This window comes from Scylla paramamosain, chromosome 28 (assembly GCF_035594125.1).
Source record: "Scylla paramamosain isolate STU-SP2022 chromosome 28, ASM3559412v1, whole genome shotgun sequence".
NCBI lineage: Eukaryota > Metazoa > Arthropoda > Malacostraca > Decapoda > Portunidae > Scylla > Scylla paramamosain.
The window spans coordinates 5325001-5350723 of record NC_087178.1 but is presented as its reverse complement, the minus strand read 5'-3'; the positions used below and the strand labels follow the sequence as shown (position 1 = coordinate 5350723).

At 41.6% G+C, this 25723-nt stretch overlaps 3 protein-coding genes across 7 annotated transcripts in view; 2 read left to right on the top strand and 1 right to left on the bottom strand.

The window, feature by feature from the left end:
- Positions 1–2809: 2809 nt before the first annotated feature.
- Positions 2810–15042, top strand: LOC135114769 (anaphase-promoting complex subunit 5-like). 3 transcript variants are annotated; one of them, XM_064030832.1, is made up of 17 exons: positions 2810–3096; positions 7653–7856; positions 8361–8437; positions 8688–8783; positions 9082–9196; positions 9496–9629; positions 9855–10129; positions 10660–10825; positions 11016–11197; positions 11416–11530; positions 11711–11839; positions 12033–12269; positions 12393–12589; positions 12777–13026; positions 13326–13445; positions 13747–13875; positions 14345–15042. In XM_064030832.1, exons 2-17 carry the CDS (start codon positions 7712–7714, stop codon positions 14462–14464), a joined length of 2487 nt encoding a protein of 828 aa, XP_063886902.1. In that variant the 5' UTR covers positions 2810–3096; positions 7653–7711; the 3' UTR covers positions 14465–15042. The 3 variants fall into 3 exon arrangements, with proteins under 3 accessions (XP_063886902.1, XP_063886900.1, XP_063886901.1); XM_064030830.1 differs by lacking the exon at positions 2810–3096 and adding an exon at positions 7370–7500; XM_064030831.1 differs by lacking the exon at positions 2810–3096 and adding an exon at positions 7385–7500 and having other exon boundaries at positions 7656–7856.
- LOC135114772 (aspartate--tRNA ligase, cytoplasmic-like) lies at positions 14747–18316 on the bottom strand. Its single transcript, XM_064030838.1, has 6 exons — positions 18156–18316; positions 17508–17613; positions 17043–17217; positions 16796–16935; positions 16510–16617; positions 14747–16392 (listed from the first exon to the last, which is right to left on the bottom strand). Exons 1-6 carry the CDS (start codon positions 18176–18178, stop codon positions 15352–15354), a joined length of 1593 nt encoding a protein of 530 aa, XP_063886908.1. The 5' UTR covers positions 18179–18316; the 3' UTR covers positions 14747–15351.
- A 564-nt stretch (positions 18317–18880) lies between these two features.
- Positions 18881–25723, top strand: part of LOC135114773 (uncharacterized) — a 51484-nt gene continuing 44641 nt past the window's right edge. For 2 of the 3 annotated variants that reach the window (XM_064030841.1, XM_064030840.1), the window contains exon 1: positions 18882–19633. In XM_064030841.1, the coding sequence (XP_063886911.1) occupies positions 19109–19633 (525 nt within the window). In that variant the 5' untranslated portion in view covers positions 18882–19108. Of the gene's footprint in view, positions 19634–25723 lie in introns of all 3 variants that reach the window. The other variant, XM_064030839.1, reaches the window with a different exon arrangement.

Below are 25723 nucleotides of genomic sequence, written 5' to 3'. Positions count from 1 at the left end.
TGGGTTCAAATTTAGTGCTTACACTTTATATTCGCTAATAAAATCGTCAAGAGCAACTTCAATAATATTTCTCAGACTACCTTCAAATTGTAGGACTGGGCGGTTGGTTCCTTTGAGCATCTCTTGAATAATTGAGTTCAAATCTAGTGCCTGCGCTTCATTTTTATCTATTAAAATCATCTAGACCTATTTAGTGATAATAATATTCAGTAATATTAGTAATATTCAATAATAATAACATTTAAGATTGGGCGGTTGGTTCCTTTGAACACCTCTTCAATAAATGAGTTCAAATTTAGTGCCGGTGCTTTATTTTGTCGCAGTGAAATCAGTAAAATCATCTAGACCTATTCAGTAACAATTATAATAGTCTTTAACTCTCAAGACTGAGCGGATGGTTCCTTTGAGCAACTCTTGAGCAACTACACTCAGATCTACTGCCTATACTTCATTTTCGCCTATAAAAATCATTTAAACCTATTTTAGTAATGTTTACAATACTGTCTCTTTACCTCACAAGACTGGGCGGTTGGTTCCCTTGGTGAGCGCGGCGGAGACGAAACTGTACTCATATCCGTCCCTCCGGTAAACACAGAATGGCCCGTCCTAAGTCAACACAAAGCCTGCGTCACAGTCCTCACCTAATCACTGGCCTAACCTTTCCCTTTGTCCTGGTATCTCTTTATCCATCTGCCAGGGTCCTTGAAGGATTGTGAAGGGGTGTTGCTGTACTCTACCTCTTCAATTTTTGTTCTTTCTCCTCCACTTAGGTAGTTCTCGCTGCCTTCTTTTTTGTGTGTTTTGATTTTCCTATCTTGTTCAACTCATCTTCTCCCTCGTTCTCCTACTATTCTTCATCTTCTTCCCCTCCTGTTTCCCTCATCATCGTCATTGTCCGATTTTTTTTTTTATTCTATTCTTCCTCTTTCTAATCGTCCCCATTCCCGTCCTCTTCCTTCTCCCCATTCCCGCCCTATTCCTTCTCCTCCTGTTCTACTTCTTCCTACTCCCCCACTATGCTATAATCCTCCTCCTTCTGCTCTGCTTCCTCTTCCAACTCGCTAACACTCGCTACTACATGCAAACACACACACACACACACACAAAAAAAAAAAAAAAAAAAGCTGAACATGAGAACTTTCAATATACAAACTAAATGAAAGAAGTTACAAAAAAATACTGTAGAAATCAATTACGAGGAATTGAAGTGAATAGGGAGGTGGAGATCCAAAGGAGAGACAGACAGTGTAACTTGTGTGTCTTTGAAAGGTCAGATGTGATGTGGATGAGGAACAGAGGGCAAAGGGAACAGCTGTGGTTTGTTGGGTGGGTGGAAGAGCGTGTGGAGCGGATGTGGATTGTACTGCATGGTTTGGTGTGGCTCTGAGGGTGTTGCAGGTGGATGTAGGTGGATAAAATTGTTGGAAATGTGTGGTATAGATGTGGATGAGTAAAGATGGTTTTGATTGGTATGGATGGATGGAGGTGATTAAGTAGGTGGATTTGAGTAACATGGATGAATATAGCTGGATAAAACAGGTGGGAGTGAATAGTATGGATATAGATGGATTAAGAAGATGGATTTGAGTCGCATGGATATATGTACTGGATAAGACAGACTAATTTGAGTGACACGGATGACTACAGGTGGATTAAACAGGTGAATCTGATTACGTAGTATGTATTTATGTGGATAAAATAGATGGGAAACAGTGGTATGTATGATAATTAGTGGATAAGATAGATGGAACTGAAAGGTATGGATAGATACGATAGAGACGGAGAAGACATGTTTAATTTAATGTTAAGTCGAAGCGTTCACAATTCATAAGGATAATTGTAAGTGGATGAATTAAGACGTGGATAAGTAAAAATTGGTAAAATATGGCGAAAACATTTTTAAGTCTTACAATATCTACTTATACCCATCAAAAGCTCAACGTATCACAATGGGAAGTTAGTTTGCGCCTCGGAACATTATCCCGTCTTCCCAGGCCATGCATTACATATGGGGACTCCTGTGGGACTTTCTGGTTTTAAAGGATACCGTGCGGAGAGTCACGGGTGGAACAGCTCAAGCCACGGTACTCTGGGAAAATTACGTCACTTCTCCCGTACATCCCACGTCACGATGCTGCTGGCGACGGGAAGGGAGCAGGAGAGAGAGAGAGAGAGAGAGAGAGAGAGAGAGAGAGAGAGAGAGAGAGAAGAGAGAGAGAGAGAGAGAGAGAGAGAGAGAGAGAAACAAACAGAATTACTGAAAAACAAGAAGACTTCAGGAGAGTAAGCAGGATGTGATATCATCTGTTATCACCTGACGTGAGAATAACAGGTGAGAATGGGAATACCTGCCCCTCGTCCTCCTCCTCCTCCTCCTCCTCCTCCTCCTCCTCCTCCTTAACTTCTACTCATGCTGTTTCTGTAGTTGTTTATATTATTTTTATACGTATATTCATATTTGTAATTATGTTTGCGATATGCTCTTTATATCCGTGAATTTGTGGTCAATATACTGTCTGTCTGTCTGTCTGTCTGTCTGTCTGTCTGTCTGTCTGTCTGTCTGTTTGCCACCGATCTATCTGTCTCTTTGTTTATCTACACCTCTTACATCCGCAACTACTACTACTACTACTACTACTACTGCCATTACCATACCAAGACACATCACCACCACCACCACCACCACCACCAGTGCTAAAAGAAAGGGAACTTTACTGGATGGTGTACCAAGAAGGAAAGACAAGACGAGAAGGATGACCACAAGTTTCTGCTTAAGTAAACATGTCTCTTGTGGGGAGTATTTTTTCGATATTTGCTTAAGATAATGCAAGTCACATGACGCAAGCTGTCTTTATAATCAACATAATCCAATATTTACGTACATATACATACATACACACATACATCTTGTGCTCAAGTATGTACGTGGAAGGCATTACATGTACGTGTGTTTGTTTACGTGCTACAGGGTGAAGCTGTACGGCAATGGCACGCTGTAGGTGTCTGAGGTGCGCTGGGAGGACGGCGGCATGTACGGATGCACGGCGGGGAACATGGTGGGCCTCGCACGGGCGGAGATTGCTGTTACTGTGACAGGTACGTGGTGGTGGTGGTGGTGGTGGTGGTGGTGGAGGAAAGAAGAGGAGAAAGATGGAGGCCGTGAGAAGTAGGATGAAAGAGAAGGAAGAGGAGGAGGAAGAGAGAGAGAGAGAGAGAGAGAGAGAGAGAGAGAGAGAGAGAGAGAGAGAGAGAGAGAGAGAGAGAGAGATTAAAAATAAACGATAGATAATAGCTAATAATAATAACTCGTGAGAGTGACGTATACTCTCGTCCTCTCTCTCTCTCTCTCTCTCTCTCTCTCTCTCTCTCTCTCTCTCTCTCTCTCTCTCTCTCTCTCTCTCTAAACGAACTCTAGTGGATAAGAATGACACAAGGACAATAGAAAAGCCACAGAGAGAGAGAGAGAGAGAGAGAGAGACGTGAGCGTGAAAATCAGAAATCATGTTAATGCAATTCTTGCAAGACCGTAGCAAATCTCTCTCTCTCTCTCTCTCTCTCTCTCTCTCTCTCTCTCTCTCTCTCTCTCTCTCTCTCTCTCTCTCTCTCTCTATCTATCTATCTATCTATCTATCTGTATCTATCTATTTATCTATCTCTCAAATCCCTAGACAAGTTTTCTTTCTATTGTCTTTACTCCTAACCACCTAAAATAAGAAAAATAGTAAATGTACGACAATGTTACTGAAATGTACGACGAAGATAGTCCAACTTGACCCAAACATTATGACAGGTAAGGAGGATGCTTGTTTGACTCAAAGGGAAAGTTATTGTTGCATTTTTTTCCCGGGATTTTTGTTGTGTAAGAAGTGAGGAGAAAGGATGAAAGAGGGTGGTGTGAAGAGGATGAGGAGTAGGACGCGAGAGGATACCAAGGATAAGATCAAAAGAGAAAAACCGGATATGAACGAGAGACTGAAATAAGAATAAGGCCAAGGATACAAGGATAAGAGTAGAAAAATAGAGGAAGGAGAACGAGGAGGAGGAAAAACCAAAGATTATACAAGAAAACCGGAGGGAAGAAAACTGATACAGACAAATAAAGAAAAAACGGGAAACTATTATATTTGGACTGGCGAGGGGGAACAGAAAACGTGACTGACGGGAGACTTTGAGCGGGTGAAGAGATAAATAGTGTAAAATTAGAGGCATCAGTGAGGAAAGGAGAGCAACTGGGAAGATCTTGACTGGTACCTGCGTGTGATAGTGGCGCGCTTTGGGTGGATGGATGAGTGGATACGTGGCAAACGAAGCAAAGTAGAAATGTGACTGAGAGAAGCACGAGGAAGGCGAAAGAACAATAGATAAGATTATGAACAGTAGAAAAAGAGAGAGTGGGGGGTGGATGAATATGGATGAATTAGTGAGAAGAAAGAAGTTTTGACGGAAGAGGGAAGAAATAAAACGGTGACGAAAGAGAAAGAAATAGGTAGATAAATATTGACTGCAAGCAGATAATAGAATGAATAATATGAAAATATGTATGAGTTAATAAGAAAAAGTGAAGGTAAAGTTAAACTAGAATAACATGAGAAAAGAACGAAAGAAAAGGAGGAAGGAAACAAAAGAGTGACTTGGTATTTTTTATAAAGACGTGACGAGAGAGAGAGAGAGAGAGAGAGAGAGAGAGAGAGAGAGAGAGAGAGAGAGAGAGAGAGAGAGAGAGAGAGAGAGAGAATACGTGACCATGAAATGATGTAAGAGAGAAAGAAGAGAAAGAAAAATAAGAAATAAACACTGAAGAAATATAAACGAAAAATAAAATAGTCGAGGATGAAACGAAATACAAATGAATATAATGGATAAGGAAATGAGAGTCAAGTGAGTCAAGTGAGAGAGAGAGAGAGAGAGAGAGAGAGAGAGAGAGAGAGAGAGAGAGAGAGAGAGAGAGAGAGGAGGAGAGAGAGAGAGAGGAGAGAGAGAGAGGAGAGAGAGAGAGGTTAACAATGTGTGTGAGTGAGGGCACATGCATGCCTGTAGTCAAGATTATGTGGAGGCAACGAAAATGAAGGAGGAATGGAGAGAGAAAGAAGAAAGGGAGAGAAAAGAGATGAAAAGAAGGAAAGAAGGAAGAAACGTCATGGTGCGTGTGACTTTTTTTTTCTTTTTTCTGATGGCAAGTCACGCACGAAGAATTTCTCTCTCTCTCTCTCTCTCTCTCTCTCTCTCTCTCTCTCTCTCTCTCTCTCTCTCTCTCTCTCTCTCTCTTCTAGGTAAGCCTAACATAGTTTAAATTAGCAAGCAAGGTCAGGCACCGAACAAAGCACACACACACACACACACACACACACACACACACACACACACACACACACACACACACACATAGCCATGCGTCGAAAACTGACCACCTAGTATCTGGTATTGGGTTTAATCAAATAAATAGGTAAATAGATAAATAAATATATAAATAAAACAGCACAATCATCAACAGTATCAACACACTGAGGGGAATATACAGAAAATATATGGTGATGATGATGATGGTGACGGTAGTAATAATAATAATAATAATAATAATAATAATAATAATAACAACAACAACAACAACAACGACAACAATTTATATAACAGGTTTAGCTCAGATCACGTTAACTCTTGCCTCATCTCGTCTTACCTGTTGTTGTTGTTGTTGTTGTTGTTATCATTATCATCGTCTTCATCATCATCATCATCATCATCATCATCATCATCATCATCATCATCACCACCAAAGTTCTAAATACAATGGTGACGTCACTAGATGTTAATTTTAGTATGCAATTACACTTGTGCTCCCGTTCTTATTTATTCCCTCCATGCAATTACACACGCAATCAATATTCACTACGGCTTCTACACCACATCCGTTCTTCGTACTCAGCTATTTGCTTCCTACTTACGTTGAAAATAATTAACAGTCCCTCCACAGCAATCTCATCGTTCCTTGCTATGAAAGGGAATGCTAAGTAACTCTTGCCTTAAGCTTTGAAACGCTTTATATTCTCACAAAAGCAATTTTCAAAGGTTACGGAGTTGGTTTAATGACACACATTCTCTCTCTCTCTCTCTCTCTCTCTCTCTCTCTCTCTCTCTCTCTCTCTCTCTCTGCAGAAACTTTGTTAAACTATTACTGGAGTCGTAAAAATGCACTTGAAAGTCTAAATAACTCCCACTAGAGCCATTTAATAGTAGTCTTGGTAGGATGTTTGAGAATGCGGTGAGATCTTAATACCCTCAACAAAATGCAACATATTATATGGGTGCCTACATTTGACAGGTAGGTGTGGATATTTAATAACTGATGTGCGATTGATATTGATGACTGGCGCCACATTTAAAATACTGATACGTTAAAGAATATATATATATATATATACAACAAATATTTCCTTATTTCTAATCTACTGCATGTGATTATACAGGATTCACACCCATTATTAATTTCCACGAAGTTTATCTATATGCAACAGACACAATCCTTGCGCTATGAATGATTATGAGTGATATAGCATAACAAAATTCTCCTTATGGAGCTGGGTACGGCTGGGTAGGAGGAATATCCCCCTACATGCTGTATTATGACTGAAGAGAATCGAGCGAGAGACTGGGGACCACCACCTCTGTATTCTATTCTTGTAATGAAACAGTGGTGATGGTGTTTCGTCTTTATCGTCCAGCTTAAAGGAATATCTTAGCTCGGCGTGTCTGCCAGTACTACGTGACTAAACACCGGTTGCATAGTAGCTACCCGCAGCCTATATGGGTCATAGCACCAGCCCACCGCCACGGGCCAGAGATGATAGGGGAGTGCCAATGACGGGTGGAGACATATTCTAGGTAGCTATGAAGGTATGAGATTCAGCAGACACATGCACGGGGAAAGAAATGATTTACATACTCAAAATCTCCAAGAGGTGGTCCGTTCTGCTCTACCTTGGATCAACACAATACAGATGACTGGCGTCTGGCAGTCACGAGAGTAGGAAGGCTACCTCTCCCCCACTCCCGCCTACCCACCCAGCCTCCAAACAGTCCGTTATGTCACTCATCTGTCTCTTCCTCCTCATCACTTCATTCTTCGAGGTTTAATCATCATGGACTTTGTCAACATGCTCGAGGAAGCAGATGTTTAAATAAAAAAAAAAAAAAAAAAAAAAAAAAAAAAACAGCCTTTTTTTTCAAGCTCCTTGCGCTGTATCATTTGCCATTTGTTTTCTTTGTTGCATTTCCAGTCAGCCTTTTGATTATTTCACATTATTAATAATTTATTTATTTATTTAATATATTTCTATGTGATAGTTTATTATTATTTTAAGTTCTATGTCGATATTTCGATCTTTGCAACGGCACCTTGTTCCCGCGGCGGCGGTGTAAACATTGGTTTCTTTGAGTGTCAAATGTTAAACTTTGGTTCTTCAGCATATGCGCATAATTTAGCTGCTTCATGAGGAGCCGCTGTTGGTAAGATTATCCTATGCTCGCGAGGAATTAGTTGATTAAGATTTAGCTGGCATATACTTTCCTTTCAGTTGCTTAGGTGCGGAAGGAAACTGTTCATAACCAAACTTAACCTATCCCAACTGAACTATGTTTTTTTTTCCCTTTTTTTTCAGTAGTTAGAGTGCAGGAAGGAACCTGTGTACATTGACTAACCTAACTTCAGTGGCCAGCCATGATAGGCCAGACCATATCGCCCCTGTACGGAGGCTCATCACGGAGGGAGAAGGACGTGGTCACCCCTCACAGCATCTCTATCATACTCTTCATAGAGAAATATGCAAAGCTGAGACTCAAGTACTGGGACCCCCGCCCTTCAGGTACTGCCAATGTGTGATGATTACAGATAATAGTACAACAACAGCGTTTTCACCAGGTTAATTCATTACATTTATATTAACTCAGTTCTTTTATTTGACTTCTGACCTCACTGAGGTGATTATGATTTGAAAATGCGTAATTTTTCGTACAGAAATAAATAATTATTGCCTTAAAATTAGTAGGTTAACATTATTTCCTTAATATCCATTATTTTTATGTTGCGCATCCAGGGTGGAGGCTGAACTTAGACTATGAAATTGTATATGGCAAGACTTCACATATTTCAGAGTAACTTTCATTTTTCAACAATACACAACACTCTAGAAATAATTTGGTTGTACTAAGTTATGTTGGGTTGTATATATAAGTTGTGGTTCTGCCAATTTTGTGTGTAGCCATAAGACTTGTTTAATTGGGATTTATCACTAAATAAAAGTGTTCTTGTTACCCGGCCCTTTATTAGTTCAGATGATCTTGTGTTACCATCTTTTTCTTTTCATCAGAGGGAGAAGTTGATGATGTGGAAGTAAGCCCGGCAGAGCGCAAGGCCACCTGTCTTCTCACCGTCCGTTTGGTGCAGGTGAGGATCAAGACAAGATAGAAAGTGACATAAATTTTCACCAAGCTCTATCCTTTAAATTTCATGACGAATTTTTTTTTTTTTTTCATAATTTTATTTATTTATTCATTTACTTATCAATTTACATTGGTAATTTTTTACTTGTTTATTTACTTTAGTTATCTATTTATTTATTTATTTATTTTTATTTATTTATTTATTATTATTATTTTTTTTTTTTTTGAGATGGATGATACTTGATGTTCCACAGGGAGGTGACCTGGTGCTGTCGGAGTTGCTGCAGATGCTTGAGGCTGCTCCACTTCTGCCTCTCCATGTCACTTCCTTCATGACTGCTCTCCATGAGGTGAGTCTGACCAGCCATACCTCTTTCAGTATCTAAGAACAATTCTGTTTAAGAAATAAGGTGCCTCTTGGTCAGTTAAAAGAGAGCATGAGCATGTGTGTGTGTGTGTGTATGTGTGTGTGTGTGTGTGTGTGTGTGTGTGTGTGTGTGTGTGTGTGTGTGTGTGAAAGAGAGGGAGAGAGAGAGAGAGAGAGAGAGAGAGAGAGAGAGAGAGAGAGAGAGAGAGAGAGAGAGAGAGAGAGAGAGAGAGAGAGAGAGAGAGAGATTAATGTATTGCACCACTTTTCTTATGTTGCAGATGTATTGCAATGGAATTGACAGTCTCCTCACCTTATTTGATGCAGTGGAAAAGTTCTCTGTGCAGGACCAGATGCGGATGGAGTCTTTTCCCTGCCTGTGGACTAGTGTGGTGGGTGAGTACAAGTTGGTGATGGTGTCCATGTGCTCAGTAAACCATTGTAAATCATGGTAGACCTTTGTAAGTATAAGTAACTTGGACATATTGATTAAAACTTATGTTTATGATCACTTGTCATTTATCCATTCCTGTATTCATAATGGTTTCATGGTACTCACTTAAAGTAAATATGATCTTCGGAAATATCATTCATAATTACAATTTACTGCAGAAAGACTCTTGTATCACCTGATCTAACCTACCTTAATCTCATTCCCCTTCATTATCTGCCTGACGTCCATTGCCACACTGCAGGTCTTTACTTACGGCGCCTGAACTTGTCCTTCCGGCGGCTGAGCTTCTCTCAGGTGACATCCCTGTACCAGCGTTTCCGAGCCTACTATGAGGAGTGTTACACCAGTCCACCACACCAGCTCCCTGACCTGCAGGCAAGTAGCATCCCAGAGTTCTCATAAGAAACCTGTGATTATGAGATAATGTTTATAGATAGAAGTATGCATGAGAAAGGCTGGCACAGAAGAGAGTATCTATAAATATGAAGTTGTAGATTTATTATTGTTTATAGAGTTATAGAATTGCTGATTTATTCCTTGATATGTCAAATGAAAAGAAGAAAGGAGCTTATGTAACCAGGCATTGCTTCCTTCAATCAGATGTCAGCAGAAGAGTCCAACATTGTAGATGACACAGATTCTGATGCCAAGATGGAAGATCTAATGGAGGAGACGAGAGAGGAGGAGGATGAAGAGGATGATGAGGTGGAGCAGGAGGGTGGTGAGAGTGGAGGTAGGAGAGGAGACATCACTGCATGCACAAGTGAAGTCATGGCACTGAGCTCCTTATGTGACCCTCCGCCTGCCACCTCTACTGCCACCGCTGCCCCTCCACCTGTTTATCCTCCACTCCTGGCACACCCATCACATCCCAGGTATGGCCACAGCACACTTATTTCTGTTTCTGTTAATTTTTCCACAGCTTTTTGGCACATCTTTCTTTAATCAGTGACCACTCTGAGACATCTTTATTTGTTCTACGGCCATTTCCAATCATTAACCTGGCTAGAAACTGCAAAATCTGTACTTTTTAATCCCCTTTCTTGTAGATGCTTATAAAGGTTTCATACATTACTTAATATTGCAGTGAACGGACTAAGTAATGTTGCTAGTATGCATTTCCTCTTGAATGTTTTTTTGAAGTATCATATTCTTTATTGTCTTGTCCATCATTTATATTTTTTTTTGTGCCCATTGTTTTATAAATTTTCCACTTGACTCAGGATTCTTAAATTTTTAAGATTGTGAATCTAACTCTGAATAAGGAACTAAATTGTTAAAGGTAATAGTATAACAATGGTGATATATTTTAGATTCTTTTACAAAATTGACCTGTCATTTAGTACAAGCATTTGAGGAAAGAAAAAAATTACTATTTTAGATTTGATAATGAATTCTTTGGCAGGGAGGTGGAGGCACAAGCTGGCCATAGCACCAGGCAGCAGGCAGAGCTTTTCATCAGCCAGCAGACATCCCTCCTGCAGTTCAATGAGACAGCAGCACTCTCTCCCCATCTGCTGCAAACCAAGATCAAACAACTGGTGAAGCAGAACCCGGATATGGCTGAGGCTGTATGTGGAGCTTCCATTTTTATCCCCATAGTTGTCTTACTGGTTTTACAATGTGCATGCTTGGAAACAGAGATATGAGAGAGACATGTTTGGGAAGAAACCTGTATGATCCTTTGCAAATGTGAGAGAAGGAAGGGTGAGCATGAAAGGGATCAGGAAATTATGTATCATGTTTCTGTGCTCTCCCCAGCACTACCTGAGCTACCTGAACTGTCTGCGGGTGAAGGAGTTCTCCGGGGCAGTCCACAGCCTGCTGCGCACCTATGACGGCCAGCTGACTCCCCGAGAGCCTGGAAGGGTGGAGGACCAGAGCCGTGGCTTCCGATACGCAGCCATGAACCTGGCGGCTCTGCATGCACATTTTGGCCACAAGTGAGGAGATTGCTTTTACTGCAGCTGACTTTGATTATTAAAGTGTATACAGATATGTAGGAATGCAAGTCATCTGTAAGTTGTAGTTCACCTGTACATTGCTTTCATTATTCAAGAAGTAAGCACAAATTAGTGAAGATAGTGTCACTACTTGAGAATCTTGACACCAGTTGATTTATGTGGTGTTAGAAATGACCCCTTGGATATCTGGTTGGCAGGAAGGCAGGGTTGTTTGTGCTGAAGGAGGCAATACGTTTGGCCCAGGAGGTCAGTGACCATGTGTGTCTGCAGCATGCCTTGTCCTGGCTGTACACTCTCTCCCCCATACACAAGGTTAGTACCCATAGCCCTTGTACTGAAGTTAACAATAGTGGTTTGATTAGTAGTAATTGCTTATTGATGTTCAGCTCATGCATAAAACATTTAGTCAAAATAGTTGTTGGATTGACTGTTTGACTGAGCCAGTTGTTTGTGTGAATCCTTGATAAGTAAAAGCAACCACATCATTTCCAGGCGCAGCTAATGAAGCGGTCAATGGTGAAGAGCTGTGAGTTATCCCTGAGTTACTTGAGCTCCCTAGGGCGTCTCAACCATGCAACACAGCTCTCGTACACCAAGACGCCCCCATCAACCCTCCTGCAGGTGAGTCTTTCCTGTTGATGTTCAGGTTCTGCTGCAGGACAGTTAGTGGTGCACCTTGTGGTAATGAATTTGATACATTTCTCACCTAAAGAATTGTTTACCTATCCAGGATTCTCCCCTTCTGAGTTCTGGATATGGTGGTGGAGACAGAATATATCAGAGACATTACTTATGATTGCAACTTTATTTCCAGAGCATAGTGCGAGCTGAGGCCCTGAACTGTAAGCACAGCCTGGTGTCCTTACAACATGGAGCCTGGGCCCTGCGTGCTGCACTGTGGGCTAACTGGGGAGTGTCTACCATGACCAGCCTGGCCTCCCAGCTCCTCCTCCACCTCAACACGCACCACCCCACCAGTCCTTCCACCTTCTACTCAGCTCAGCCCACCTGTTCTGCTGTGTGCAATATTGCTATAGGATTATCAAACTTGGTAAGCTCCTATTCTCTTAATTTTATGATTCTGGTTACACATCTAAAGACCATGAGACTAAATGGAACACCATAACAGGTCACAGCTTCAATTCTCATGTGGTCACCTTTGTATGTGGTGCAGGGAGACTACCAGCTGGCAGGGGAGGTACTGCAGCATGCCCGCCAGAGGTTCCCAGCACACGGGCAGCACTCCTCCACCTGGATGTTCACACAGGCCTACATCAGTGTGGTGGATCTGCTGCATCAGGGCCGCTGGACGGAGGCACAGACAGCCATCACCAGCATGGCCACCACTCACCCGACTGAAGCCAAGCTTAGGTAGGCCTCTAGACTTACTTTCACTTGTTAATTTTTGCCACAATCATTTACACAAATAATTTTTTTTTTTGTGTGGTGCCAGCAGTTCAGTACAGCAGCACCCTGGGACTGCAGGCTACATTAAAATAGTATTATTTCAGTCAAAGATGCATTAATGTCTTGTTGCTAACATTTGTGAGTTATGCAGGCAGAGTGAGCTGCTGATAGCCAAGGGTCAGCTGACGGAGGCGTGGCAGCTGCTGGGGGAGTTGAGGAAGGACCCACAGGTGGTGGGTGAGCTGCGAGTGCAAGTGTTGCTGATGGAGAGCTGTGCATGTGTGGCAGGAGGAGCATGTGCTGTGGCTCTCCCCATCCTGGTGGAGGCTCTGTCCACTGCACACAATCACCACCTCACTTACCTTGCAGCCATCACTCACCTCCACACCGCCAATGTGCAGGTGAGACTTTGACAGGATATCACGGTATTTCCCATCAATTATGTTTCCTAAAAGCCTGTTTTGTTTATATGGGTAGTATCTTGCTGTAAGTCCCATTTTCTTATTTTTTAACTTCTAAAATTTTATTAGATGATAATTTTCTGTATTATTAAAATTTGAACACTTTGTATAATATTGTTATCATATATACATATAAGATATATTCATATGTCAGATTGGTGTTGGATTACACTTTATGTGACCATCTTATGAGTGATTGACTATCCACCAGACACTAATGGGTCAGGCTTTCCTTACAGCTCCAGCTAGGACTGCTGCGGGAAGCTGAGGCGAGTGTCATGGCTGGCTTGGGCACTGTGCTGACTGGAGGGTCAGTGTATGACCAGGCTCGGGCCAGGCTGGTGGAAGCCAAACTACAGGTTAGTCAGAGCAGCACCTGCATATCCTGTATACTTTTTTCACACGAATGACTCACATCTGAAGAAGTGTCATTAAATGTTTCTAGTTATGTTGTTAAACTTGTAATTATGTAGGAAAGGTACTATAGCTATGATAGTAATGTATTCTTTACTGTTAAGGAGTGTATCAGTTGTTAAAATCATGAGTTAAACAGAATTAGCTGTGGCTCAACTCTTAAATATGAAATGCAAATATATTCAGGACATTTGCTAATATTGTAAACTTTATGAAACATTGAATTTTAAGTGTGTGTGCTTTTAGGTGACCCAGGCCAAGGGCAAGGAGAGGACTGGAAAAGTGCTGGAGGTGGCAGTCTCCCTTGATCTGGTACACAAGTTGTTCATGAAGGTGCGAGCATACCACAAGGTGCGGGAGACACTCTACTTCAAGGTCAGTCTTTCACTTTGGTTATCATTGGGTTTCCCTTGCTCTTCTTTTACATGATAAGATAATAATACTCGTGTTTCAGATAACAGCAGCCATATGTCACTTAGATATGGCAGTGTGTCTGATAAAGTTTTTTAATGAGGTTAAGTTCATTGTTGTGTCTCCATCTTATAGTTGATATAAATTACTGATGTGAAAGTACCAAAAGTGATTAATCATTCTTACCTTATTCATTACATATCAATGCTAGTGATACCTAACTTAGCTTAAATATTCATTACATATCAATGCTAGTGATACCTAACTTAGCTTAAATTTTCATTACATATCAATGCTAGTGATACCTAACTTAGCTTAAATTTTCAAAGGCACCTGTAAGTCAGCACTGATTACACTCACCTTGTTTGTTATAGAAGCTATTGAAACTTAGCCTAATTTTTCTGTCATCTAGGAATAATGATTCTCCTGACAGGCTCGGTTGTACCATGAGGTAGGGTACCTAGAAGAACGCAACAAATGCGCCCTTGAGTTTCGTCAGTTTGAGCTGCAGCATCCCTGCCAAGCTTACCAACTTACTGTCAATTCCTTTTGAGGAGGCAAAGCTGCAACCTTCTGTCTCACCTTGACAGGACTGTGATATGTAGTCATGGTCAGTGATCAGATAATCTGCAACACCTTCCACTGTTTTCCCTCACTGTCAGTTGTCAGGTTGTGTGGGGAAATGTGAACAAATCTGAACAGTTGAGATTGAGGGGAGAGATGAAATGCCAAGTATGGCTGGTTATTGGACTTCTGACCATGACTGTACCAATTAGAGTATATTTTGCTAGTTTTCCAGTTTTTGTTATTGGAATGTTAAGGATGCAATACAAAATTTAAAAACAAAATAGTTTATGTAGGAAGCCACTTGAGCACTCGCTCGGTGTTTGGTAAATTGATGTTCATTCTCACAGGAAAAATTATTTTGTACACATTAAATTAATCAAAGCAGAGAAGAAAGATAAGTCAACACCAGCATGTGTCAATCATCTTGTGAGGCACTTACAGTATGTCTCATTCATCCATCCTCCTCATAAAATGTTTAGGTCATTCTTAATTTATAAAATGTATAAATACATTCAACATATATTTAACAATGTGCTTGTCATAAGAAATGTCCAGACTGACTAATACAGTTTTTTGCTCACAAATCCCATTGTGGTGACTCCAGTCTACCTACTCATCAATCATGTGGTGATGGAGGCCATTAAGTCTTGATTACCATTATGTGAGCAGTTTGGGATGTTCTTGAAAGGAGTTACACCATAAACTAGTGCTCAATACTTGGTAGGTCTGAATGTGAGGAGCATTCAGGGATATAAATATTGAAAAGGATGTAAGTTTCCCTAAATGTGTCCTCACACACCTATGATAAGTACCTTAGAAAATTAAATTGAAATCAGAGTAACTAACTCAAAAAACCTGGAGGAACAAACGAGTCTAGGGTGTGAGCCTCTTGGGATCACGAGGAAACATGGATGACTTCCTGATGTTGTCCAGGCCAAGGTATAGCATGGTGACTCGCTCCAGCCCAATTCCCCCTCCAGCATGGGGTGGACATCCATACTTGAAGGAATCTATGTAGGACTGGATGGTGTGAATGGGGATGTTGTGTGCATTGGCTCTCTCCACTAGGAACTCTGCATCGTGTATTCGCTGTGCTCCAGACAGGATCTCTTCTCCACGCATAAACATGTCATAGGAATTGCTCCACTTGGGGTCACTGGGGTCTGGCATGGTATAGAATGGCCTCACTGCCAGAGGGAACTTGTCCAGGATGTAAAAGTCTGTGTCGTACTTTGCCTTCACCAGCCGCCCAAGGAATTTCTCATTGGGGGTGCTCAAGTCCTCTGTCTCCTCCATCTCAATGCCAGCCTCCTTCAGCATGGCCACACCCTCTCTATACTCAAGAATCAATGGGGGATCCAGAAACTTGAAGGGCTCTGCTGGGAACTGCTTGTTTACTGCTGCAATCTCATCTGCATAATTGTCACGCAGGCCTCGGAAAATCTCGGTGAACATGTTTCCAATGGTGTTGAGTGCCTCATGGTAGTGGTGGGTGAAGGCCATCTCCAAGTCCAGCCCCACAAACTCTGTCAGGTGACGGTGCGTGTTGGAGTTCTCTGCACGGAAGACGGGTCCTATGGTGAAGACTTTGCCAAAGTCACCAGCAATGGCCATCTGCTTGTACAACTGTGGACTTTGTGCCAAAAATGCATCTTTGTCAAAATACCTCATGCCAAAGACATTTGCACCACCCTCTGAGGCAGCAGATATAAGCTTGGGGGTCATAACCTCTACAAAGTTCTGAGCCCTAAGAGCTTCTCTGAAGAGATGGCAGACTCCAGCCTCCAGCCTGAATATGGCCTGATTGGTAGGGGTGCGCAGGTCAAGGATGCGATTGTCCAGCCTTGTGTCTTGGTTGACCTTAATCTGTAGGCCCTCGGGGTCATCATCTTCAGGTCGCATTGCATCCTCAATCTGATGACACATTCAAGTATGTTATTGTCAGTGTGTTAAAGTTTAAAATTAATGAGTTCTAGGTCAATCCACATTATGCCAATCAGACAGCAATATCAATAAAACCAATGGCCTCACCTGAAGTGGAAGTCGCGGTAAGGAGGCAGAGACAACAAACACCTTTGTGGCGTGAAGCTCAACGTCCTGGATGCTGCAGGACTCCACCTTCTGGTCTGTGGCCACAATCTGATCCACACAACATGTAAATATTATTTTCTTTTTATAAAACTGAAAACTTATAGTCAAAGGCCCTGTGCAAGTAGAAGCAGAGCTGAGAATGGTATTACAGATAAAAATTTACTGAACAATACAAAGTCCTATTTCTGATCAGTTCTTTATTTATAGCCATATCAACAGTACTGACCTTGCCCTCTACATCAATGATGCTCTCTTTGGTGATGTTGCAGACAAACTTGACCATCTGTTTGGACACCTTCTCTCCAACACAAAGTACACATTGTACTGTGCTGGCTTGGCTTCGGAGAACAAAAAATACTTGCTTCCCTGGAATGAGGCATATAAATAAATTAGTCAAGCAGTTTTGATAATAACACAGGTATGTACAATATGCTATTGGTCCTGCAAGGATACTGGCAGTGTGGGTACTGTACCTTTGCCGCGGCTGGTGTGGAGGCGAGCCCGGACAGTAACTGTTTGGTTGGAAAGGTTGCGGCCAATATCTTTGAGAGGTATGTGAGTGACCGGCCGCTTCTCTTGGCTCCTGTTCATGGGCAAGTTTCCATACAGGTCCTTGGAACAGTCCTCTCCTTCACCTTCCTCTGTATCCTGCATAATCATAATTATCAAGTCAAACGCAGACAAATGGGTAGAAAAAAATGTATGAGTCCTGGAATGCAGAGGTAATTTGTTGGTGGCATAATCTGATGACAGGACATTTATCAAGTCATAACAAAAAATGGCTCCAGGTCTGTTTAGCAATCACACTGGTTTGTTATGGAGATGCTATGAGATCACATACAAATTTTTTTTAACTGAATTAACTTCCTTATGAGCCACAACTGACAAACCATAGAATGAAGAGATGGAGAGGCAATGCAAAAAGAATAACAACTTACACCTCTTGCTGCTGCATTCTGGGCTTTGTGCTCTGCCTTCTTGGCTGCCTTTTCTGCAGCCTTCTGAGCCTTCTTCAAGGCATTCTTACTAGGCCCATCCCCCGAGCTGCAGGAAGGGAAAGGCAGTGAACATTATTAATGTTGCAGGTATTATGTAATGTGCAAATGTTGTAAAGTCTTTGGTTATTCCAGTTATTGAGTCTTAAAATTCCAAAGTACATGATAGTATCTTGAAACTTAATGGGAGCAATCTAAATAGCATGATGCAAAGGAAGAAATGTATGGCCAATATGAAACATGAGACGTGGTAGAATGCACGAGAGAATCCTTGACTGATAAGACGCGGAGACCAAAGGCATCCCCTGGGTTCATGCAGTACACTGACATGTGGATTGCTAAATCCAGGAAATTGTTTAGTGCTGCGTTAATTAATTACAGGTAAAAAAAAAACTACTAATGCTCCTGATACCTGGTGGGCTGAACAAAAGGAGTCATGAATGGCACGACAGGAAGACCGTCCTAATACCACCTGCACCTTCACCTGCTGCTTTATGATAAAGTCTGGCCACCGCTGAGCACATTGGGCCACACTGTACTTACAGGCAAATTTACCTTCACACGGACGCAAGGTAACCCTGTATGGCTTACCTGGGTACGTTTTCGTTGGTCATAGTGAGAAGGCTGCAGTCCCGGCAGGGCAAGGTACAGGACACAGCTGGGAGACGTGCACACTGACACAAGGCACTCACGCTGCCGGCCGCTCGTCCTCTCCACAACCAGCCCAAAATATTGACATTATTTTATTTTTCAGTATTGTGTATGTTTATTCAGTCTAAATAAAATTATGATCACATAAAAACACACTTATTATGTTATAGTACACTATTATTAAGTGATTTTTGTTTCTTGTTTTACAATATGAAACTCGGATTTAAAATGACAGCTGATGATGGCAAGATTTTCTTTCTGATGAAATCACGGGTCATTATTGATGCTGACTGATGTAATGTTAGTCGGATATGACAACCAGAGATCAAATAGAGTCAATTTATTTTCTTCCACATATATTTACAACTTGGGAGCTTACTTTTATTTTAATATCCGAAATAGAGGTCAAACCATTTTGTCATTAATTCTAATTTATTTTAGCTAAAACTTAGGCCTGAAAAGTTGTTTTATTAACAGCGAAATACATACAATTATTTATGAATGACCCATGCATACCAGAATAAATGTTTCAAGTTAAAAATAGCACGTAGTAACACGGATGAAAGGGATCATAAAGCAAACAGCACCAGACAAAATGACAGGTCCAGTAGTATAATGGCAAGGCACTGGAATAATGCACCAAGTCTAATATAAGTGTCAAGTATGGATAATATTTATACGAATGTGCAAAATGTATGTGGTGCGCGTGGTGGGGGCGTGAGTCAGGTGTCTGGGTGGAGCCATCTGTTGGTGGCTTGAGGAGGGAGGCGCAGCAGCAGCCCGCGGTGTAAACAGTCAAGTGTCAAGTGGTGCGTGGGGTAGGCGCGTGCCAACACCTCCGGGGCGCCCTTAATGAAATGAGTTCACGGTGTTAGTGCTGGCGGGGTCCACTAATGGAGATGGAGGAGACCATAGTGGAGGAGTGGCTCAGGTCCCTCCAGCTGGAGCAGTACGCCGATTCTTTCATCGACAACGGCTACGATGACCTGGAGATCTGCAAACAGATCGGTGCCCCCGACCTGGACGCCATCGGTGTGGTGAACCCGGGGCACAGGACCTCCCTGCTCAATGCTGTGCTGCTGCTGCGGGAGGAGGGCGCCGCCTCTGTCTACTTCACGGTGGAGGAGGCTCAGCTGGCCTCCCGCGACCACTCTTCCCTGCGTAACTCCAGTGGATCGCGGGGCCGTTCCTCCCGCTCCTCCCGGGGCTCAGGCTCCACCGCCTCCACTCCGGGTGACCCTCCCGTCCCCGTCACGCTTCCCGTGGCTTCCTCCAACACCCCCGCCAGGTACCTGGACGCCTATGAGGCCGGGCGAGCAGAACTTGTCCGTCTGCCACACACGCAGCTGAGCGGCCTGCTGAAGGAGAGGCTGGTGCAGGACGCCGTGGACCTTGCGGCGCACCCCTACACCACACAGGTACTGTTGGCATCCTTGGCATCCGTCTGCCCCCACTCCTTCCTCCCTGGTTCAGGGCGGGGGGGTAGGGTTGAGGGCGGGTGGTTCTTTGTTTGAGGCAAGGCTTCCTTGGGGGTGGTGCCTGCTGCTGTATTGCTTGTGCTGGGCCTCACCATGCTTGCTGCAGTGTGGTGTTCATGCAGCTGTGGTCTGACACAGCATCTGAATTTCCACGTCACCCATTTGTAAGATGCTTGCCATCCTTCAGATATGTCTCATCCCTTTGTTTTGGTGAACACCATGCTGGATGTGATGGTGTATTCCACTGCAGTGTGGCAGCATCACTCTTCATTCATGAATCACTTGTCATTTGATAATGGTTATTGTTTCTGAACTACTGGAGAAGCCAGAGAGATTAATACATTTCAAAAATTAGTCATTTATTCTTTCCTGCCAAACATTAAGTTTGCATGTGATGGTAAAGGTTAACAGTGAAGTAAAGGAAGTTATTTGCCAGAAAATATGGTTTGGTCTACCGGTGTGAGGTGGATGTGACTTCTCTTGGTTGCAGTAAGCTCATTTGTCAGCATAAGTGACAAGGCTGTTATTCATGATGCATCTCATTAAGAACTGACTATTCAGGAAAATTGCTTATATATTAGCCATTATTTATGTTCTTATCTGATATTCTTACTTGTCAAGACCACCAGGAGTAAGTTTGCAAGTACATTTGTGCTTGTGGAAATCATTGGGAAGAAAAATTGTCAGTTTATGAAGTATTTGTTGCATTGTGACGTCCTCCAGGGAACTCGCACTTCTGTGGATCAGTTTATGGTTTGTGGAGGTGCTTGGCTCAGTTAGTCTCTGAAGTCTAATTTCAAACTTAAGTGTTATAGTTGTTGTTGCACTTGAAGCAGGAAAGGAATTACTTTATTTATGGTATTTACTTTTGCTCTCTCTCTCTCTCTCTCTCTCTCTCTCTCTCTCTCTCTCTCTCTCTCTCTCTCTCTCTCTCTCTCTCTCTCTCTCTCTCTCTCTCTCTCTCTCTCTCTCTCTCTCTCTCTCTCTAATCATGGGACAAGATCTACTTTTGATATCAACAATATGTCATAAAAATGTAGTCACAACATTTCATTAACACCCCACACAGGCTGTTCATTAACATGCTATCAGAACCACACAAAAGTATATAAGAAGCGTACCTAAAGATGCTGTGCCAAGTAGCAGGCCTCCCAGACTCAGTGGTGAGGGGTGATGTGCATGATGAAGGGAAGCATTATCACAGTGTCGGCATTCATTAGAGCAGCAGCATGAGAAGTGAGGATGGTAGGATGCTGGGCTGAGTCCCTGTGGAGCCATATGGTGCAGGAGGGTCAAGTAGCAGTCCCCTGACAGGCCCTGAGAGATGTTTGGATGTGTGGTGGGAAGCATTGGGATCTATTCTTAGCACAGTGTGTGTCTCTATATTGTGGACTGGATTTGACGTGTGAAAGAGGAAAGTCACTGTAAAATGTGTACTTGATCATAGAAGTTGCCTTGAATATGTGATATCTTTATTATGCTGTATATTATCAGGTTATAGGTGTGTTGGTCATCCCCTGTGTTATCCCATTCATCTGATCCAACCAGCAAAGTTAATTACTGTAAATGACAGATAAAATGAAGATGATCTGTAAATAATTTGATGAAAGACTGGAAAGAACAAGCAACATTACTGGAAATTCAAAGTTGTGATCACTGGCTTTCACTCAGCCACTTCATCATCTCTCTTTGATTACAGAGCTTGTTATGAACACTTGCCAGTTTATTGATCCCATTAGATGTCTTTATTGCAGTTTCTTTCCTCAAATGTTCCTGTATGAAAGAAAGCTTTGTCCTGTTTCTTTCCCTCTCATCTTTTGTCTGCGTCTGTGTGTAGCCGAGTGTTCGTCTCCCTCAGGGGGTTGTCGATGTCTAGGATGATTGGTGTCTTAGATGCACATGAAAGGGACATGTGACATACTATTGACAGAAGATATTGATTCTGTTTGAAGACAAGCTTATGTAACAGTTCCTTTGATTCTTTAGTGACGTCTTGAGGTGTCTGGCTTCAGTTTACAATTTGTTTTTGAGGTGAAATTTGTTTGATTGGTGTCCTTTGCAGAGACTGGGGATGGTGTTGCTGATTGCATCCGTGCACTTACATACTTGAAGCAGTTGTGGTTGAAATTTTGAATTTTGTGTAAGGATCTTTGTTTGATGTTCAGTACTAAGTGACATACATCACAAGAATGTTATGAAATATACTTTTGTTCAAAGAGAGTGTACACAGTTTAGCTTTAGGTCAGTAAATGCCTCAGCTGGTGTCTGTAGGCATGCAGCACAAGCACAATGTGAGCAGCTGTAAAACACACACTTGTAGTATGAGAGGAATGTGTAGAACACGAGACATGTTAGTCAGTTTAGCAGCTTGACTGTGGTGGTCAGCCCTTGTTAGCATTCAGAGCATTGCAAAAAATATAATTGCCTGAACACAAAAAAGAGGTAGGCTAATAGGACATTAAATTTGTCATCACTAGCTTACATAATTATTTAAATGGATGAAAATAAATATAAAAAGTTTAGGTGATAATTGGAAACATTCTAGCAATAAAAGAATTAAAAGTCAATAAACACTTAAGTTAGCATTTATAGATATGTATCACTACACAACAATAATACATGGATGGCTTAGTCACTGGCTTGTCACAGAGACACATGGGGACAAGCTGACTCACAAGACACTTCCCTGATCAGCTGCATACATTGTATACATTGTACCGTAGGAATTCACAAAACTTCACCTCCTCTGTGCTGTACGTGTGTTGCCTTGTCTCCATTCCCCGCCTGCCTGACAGGGAGTGGGTGGTACCTCATCAGATAATGGCTCAGTAAAAACTGGGTGACTCTGGATTTGTGTGTGTAAATTGTATATGTTTGTTGCTGTGTTTTTTTTTCTTCTTGTGATGTACGTAGTGTTTGGAATGGTTTTGTTTGGTGTGTGTGTGTGTGTGTGTGTGTGTGTGTGTGTGTGTGTGTGTGTGTGTGAGAGAGAGAGAAAGAGATTGGAAGGATATGTTTGTGTGTGTGAATAGGAGGGTTTGTGTTTGTGTGTGTATGTGCTTATATGTGTGAGTAAAGAGAATAACGAGAATAACAGACTAATAATAATTTTTACTTGATCGAGAATTGAGTACACACACACACACACACACACACACACACACACACACACACACACACACACACACACACACACACACACACACACACACACACACACACACACACACACACACACACACAGCTAATCATTTGCATCTCATTTCTTATTCTAATCCTGCTCTGTCAACACACTCACCCTGGCAGCCGCAAAACATAAGCTCACACAGCCACCAACACCCAACCACATGGTCTGAAACACATGCTACATACATACATACATACATACATACATGCATATAGTTACTCTGAGGTGTGCTTGGGTGTGCCTGCCGCTTAAGAGATATGAGTGGTCAGTCCAGGCTATGTTTAGGATATGGGAGGGGGGAAAGGGAGGAAAAAAAATGTGAGTTTCCTTTTAGTGGCAAGTATCACTGCTTATTATTTTCACATGTAAGATAAACAGAGTCAGAGGAAGTCTTGTACTGAAGGGTGGAGGACTCAGTGTTTACCTAAATGCTAAAAAAGGGAATGTGAAGAGCAGTACTTGTATTTTAAGGAACTGGCTTTGTGTACCTGTGCTCTTTCCTTAGCTTTACATTAATCAGCACAGTGGCCAAAGTTATAGATGCAGTGCACACAAGAGCTGTCATCAGTAAATATGTACTGTGCCTGTAATTTCAAAGCACATTTCTTATCCCTCCCAGTCTTCTTTTAAAATGAATAATGTGTCTTTTACTAACCACAGGAGTAATTATAATGTAGTTTTTAATCATATACATGCTAAAACTCCACAGCTGCAGCAATACAAGACTTGCCAGGGAGTTAGGTTGCGTCTAATAATCTCGTAAAGATCACTAATAATCTCTTAGAAATACAGTATATATCTATACATCAAACTGGCAGTCTTACACATGGTGGCCTAGAGAGAGAAAAGGAAATGCAAAATGTAGAAAACTGCAAAATATTTATACACATATTGGATAAAAAGTAATTATTGACATTCTCCCTGCATATTGTTGATGAATTGAGCACTAATTGAGCTCTATAGCATCATATATCTCTATGGGTCATGGGGAGGACCTGTAGCAGCTATTGTGTGCATTTTTCCTCATCCAAACTCCCCATTCACATGTACTGGATGGGCACATAACATGGAAAATTAACGAAATCACCCATTACTCTCTGCATGTCTGGTTCTGGTGCTCCCTGCTCGCAACTTTATCAGAGGGAGGGGGAGTATAATGCTTGCTGTGGGTGCTGGATTGTGTGTCACTTGCATAGAGAGAGAGAGAGAGAGAGAGAGAGAGAGAGAGAGAGAGAGAGAGAGAGAGAGAGAGAGAGAGAGAGAGAGAGTGAAATTAAGTCTTCACAGTGAAATTAAGTGTCTTCTCTTAATATAGTGATTGTGGAAGGAAGGAGAGGTAGTGTGTGCTGTATAAAGAGGTATTAGTTTAGTTTAGCTTAAAATAAAGAGAGACTAGCATGTTATCAAGGAAATTAGAATCATGTCAGTTTACGTGAAGGATTATTGTGTTGAATATTGTTGCTCTTATTCAGAAAGAACATAAGGGTGACTTTTCCGTGCAGATTGGGAGTGGGAGGCGGAAGGGAAAATGTTAAGCTCCATGATAACCTGACTTAGTGTTTGAAGAGAGTAAGGGAGAATAGGTGTGGGTACTTTTTTTTTTTTTTTTTTTTTTTTTTTTCTAGTGTGATTTAGGATTTTTTTTTTTTTTTTTTTTTTATTTGTGTAAGGTGGATTAAGTTTGATTTAGTTTGGCCTTTTATTATTTGTGTGAGGAAGAATAAGTGTGATGTAGATTTTTTTTATTTTTATTTATTTATTTTTTTATGGAAGCTTAAGTGTGATTTAGTTGTTTTTGTTTGTTGTATTTGTTGGTCTTAGATTTTATAGATATTACATGCACATTTATGGAAACTTGTGTTTGTCGCATGCTCCATATTTCATTATCATCATTATTATCATCATTACATTCATTCTGTGTGATGTCCCTACTGCCACGTCCATATTTCATCATCATCATCATCATCATCATCATCGTTGTCGTCATCATTATAATCATTGCGTCTGACATCCTTACTCTCTCATTCACATTTTCACGGCCTGAGTCTCCTTATTTTTACGTTCCCGGAAAGCTGTTCTGCCTCCATGAGCAAATATATTTTGAGTATCATGCAATTTTAAGATGATTTGCTATTTCAAGAGGCTGAGAGAAAAAAGAGAGAGAGAAAAAATGACATACTTTTAGTCAAGCGTTTCTAATTAGGTAACTTTTGAATCAAGTACCTTGTTATTTATTTTACAGACTGATGGATAGATACATACACAAACAGATAGATATTTTTTTGACCATTAAGTTGTAGGTTTTCATAAATACAGTAGACTTGTGAGCCTTTAGAATTATGAAAGCAGTATCACACTATGGCCACACACACACACACACACACACACACACACACACACACACACACACACACACACACACACACACACACACACACACACACACACACACACACACACACACACACACACACACACACACACACATACAGTACATCATCACACCTCTTACCTCACCATAAAACCCCCCCAAAAATACAACCATAATAAATATTGTCAACAAATCAATCAACCCAGAAAATCACAAACACAAGGAGTCATCAGGAAATTGATTACTGTTATTTTTTTCCCCTTTTTTTTTCCACTCCCAGTACAGTTGCGAGTCTCATTATTAATATCCCAAGTAGTGCAGGTCTCTCTGGGTGTCTCTTGCCCCCTATTCAGAAATTTTAATCTTGGAATTGGTTCAACTTGGATGGAAATGTCTACTGTTGCCCCCTCTTCCTTGCTGCCTCCTCCTCCTCCTCCTCTTTTTTCCTTTTTTTTTATTCTTTCTCCTTCTT

Coding starts and splice junctions, on each gene's coding strand:
- LOC135114772 (XM_064030838.1), bottom strand. CDS start 18,178: ATGACCAACGAAAACGTACCCAG. Junction 16,618..16,795: donor TCATTGATGTAGAGGGCAAG/GTCAGTACTGTT, acceptor TGTGTGGATCAG/ATTGTGGCCACAGACCAGAA. Junction 16,393..16,509: donor TACCGCGACTTCCACTTCAG/GTGAGGCCATTG, acceptor ATGTGTCATCAG/ATTGAGGATGCAATGCGACC.
- LOC135114769 (XM_064030832.1), top strand. CDS start 7,712: ATGATAGGCCAGACCATATCGCCCCTGTACGGAGGCTCATCACGGAGG. Junction 12,270..12,392: donor CTATAGGATTATCAAACTTG/GTAAGCTCCTAT, acceptor TATGTGGTGCAG/GGAGACTACCAGCTGGCAGG. Junction 13,446..13,746: donor TGGTGGAAGCCAAACTACAG/GTTAGTCAGAGC, acceptor GTGTGCTTTTAG/GTGACCCAGGCCAAGGGCAA.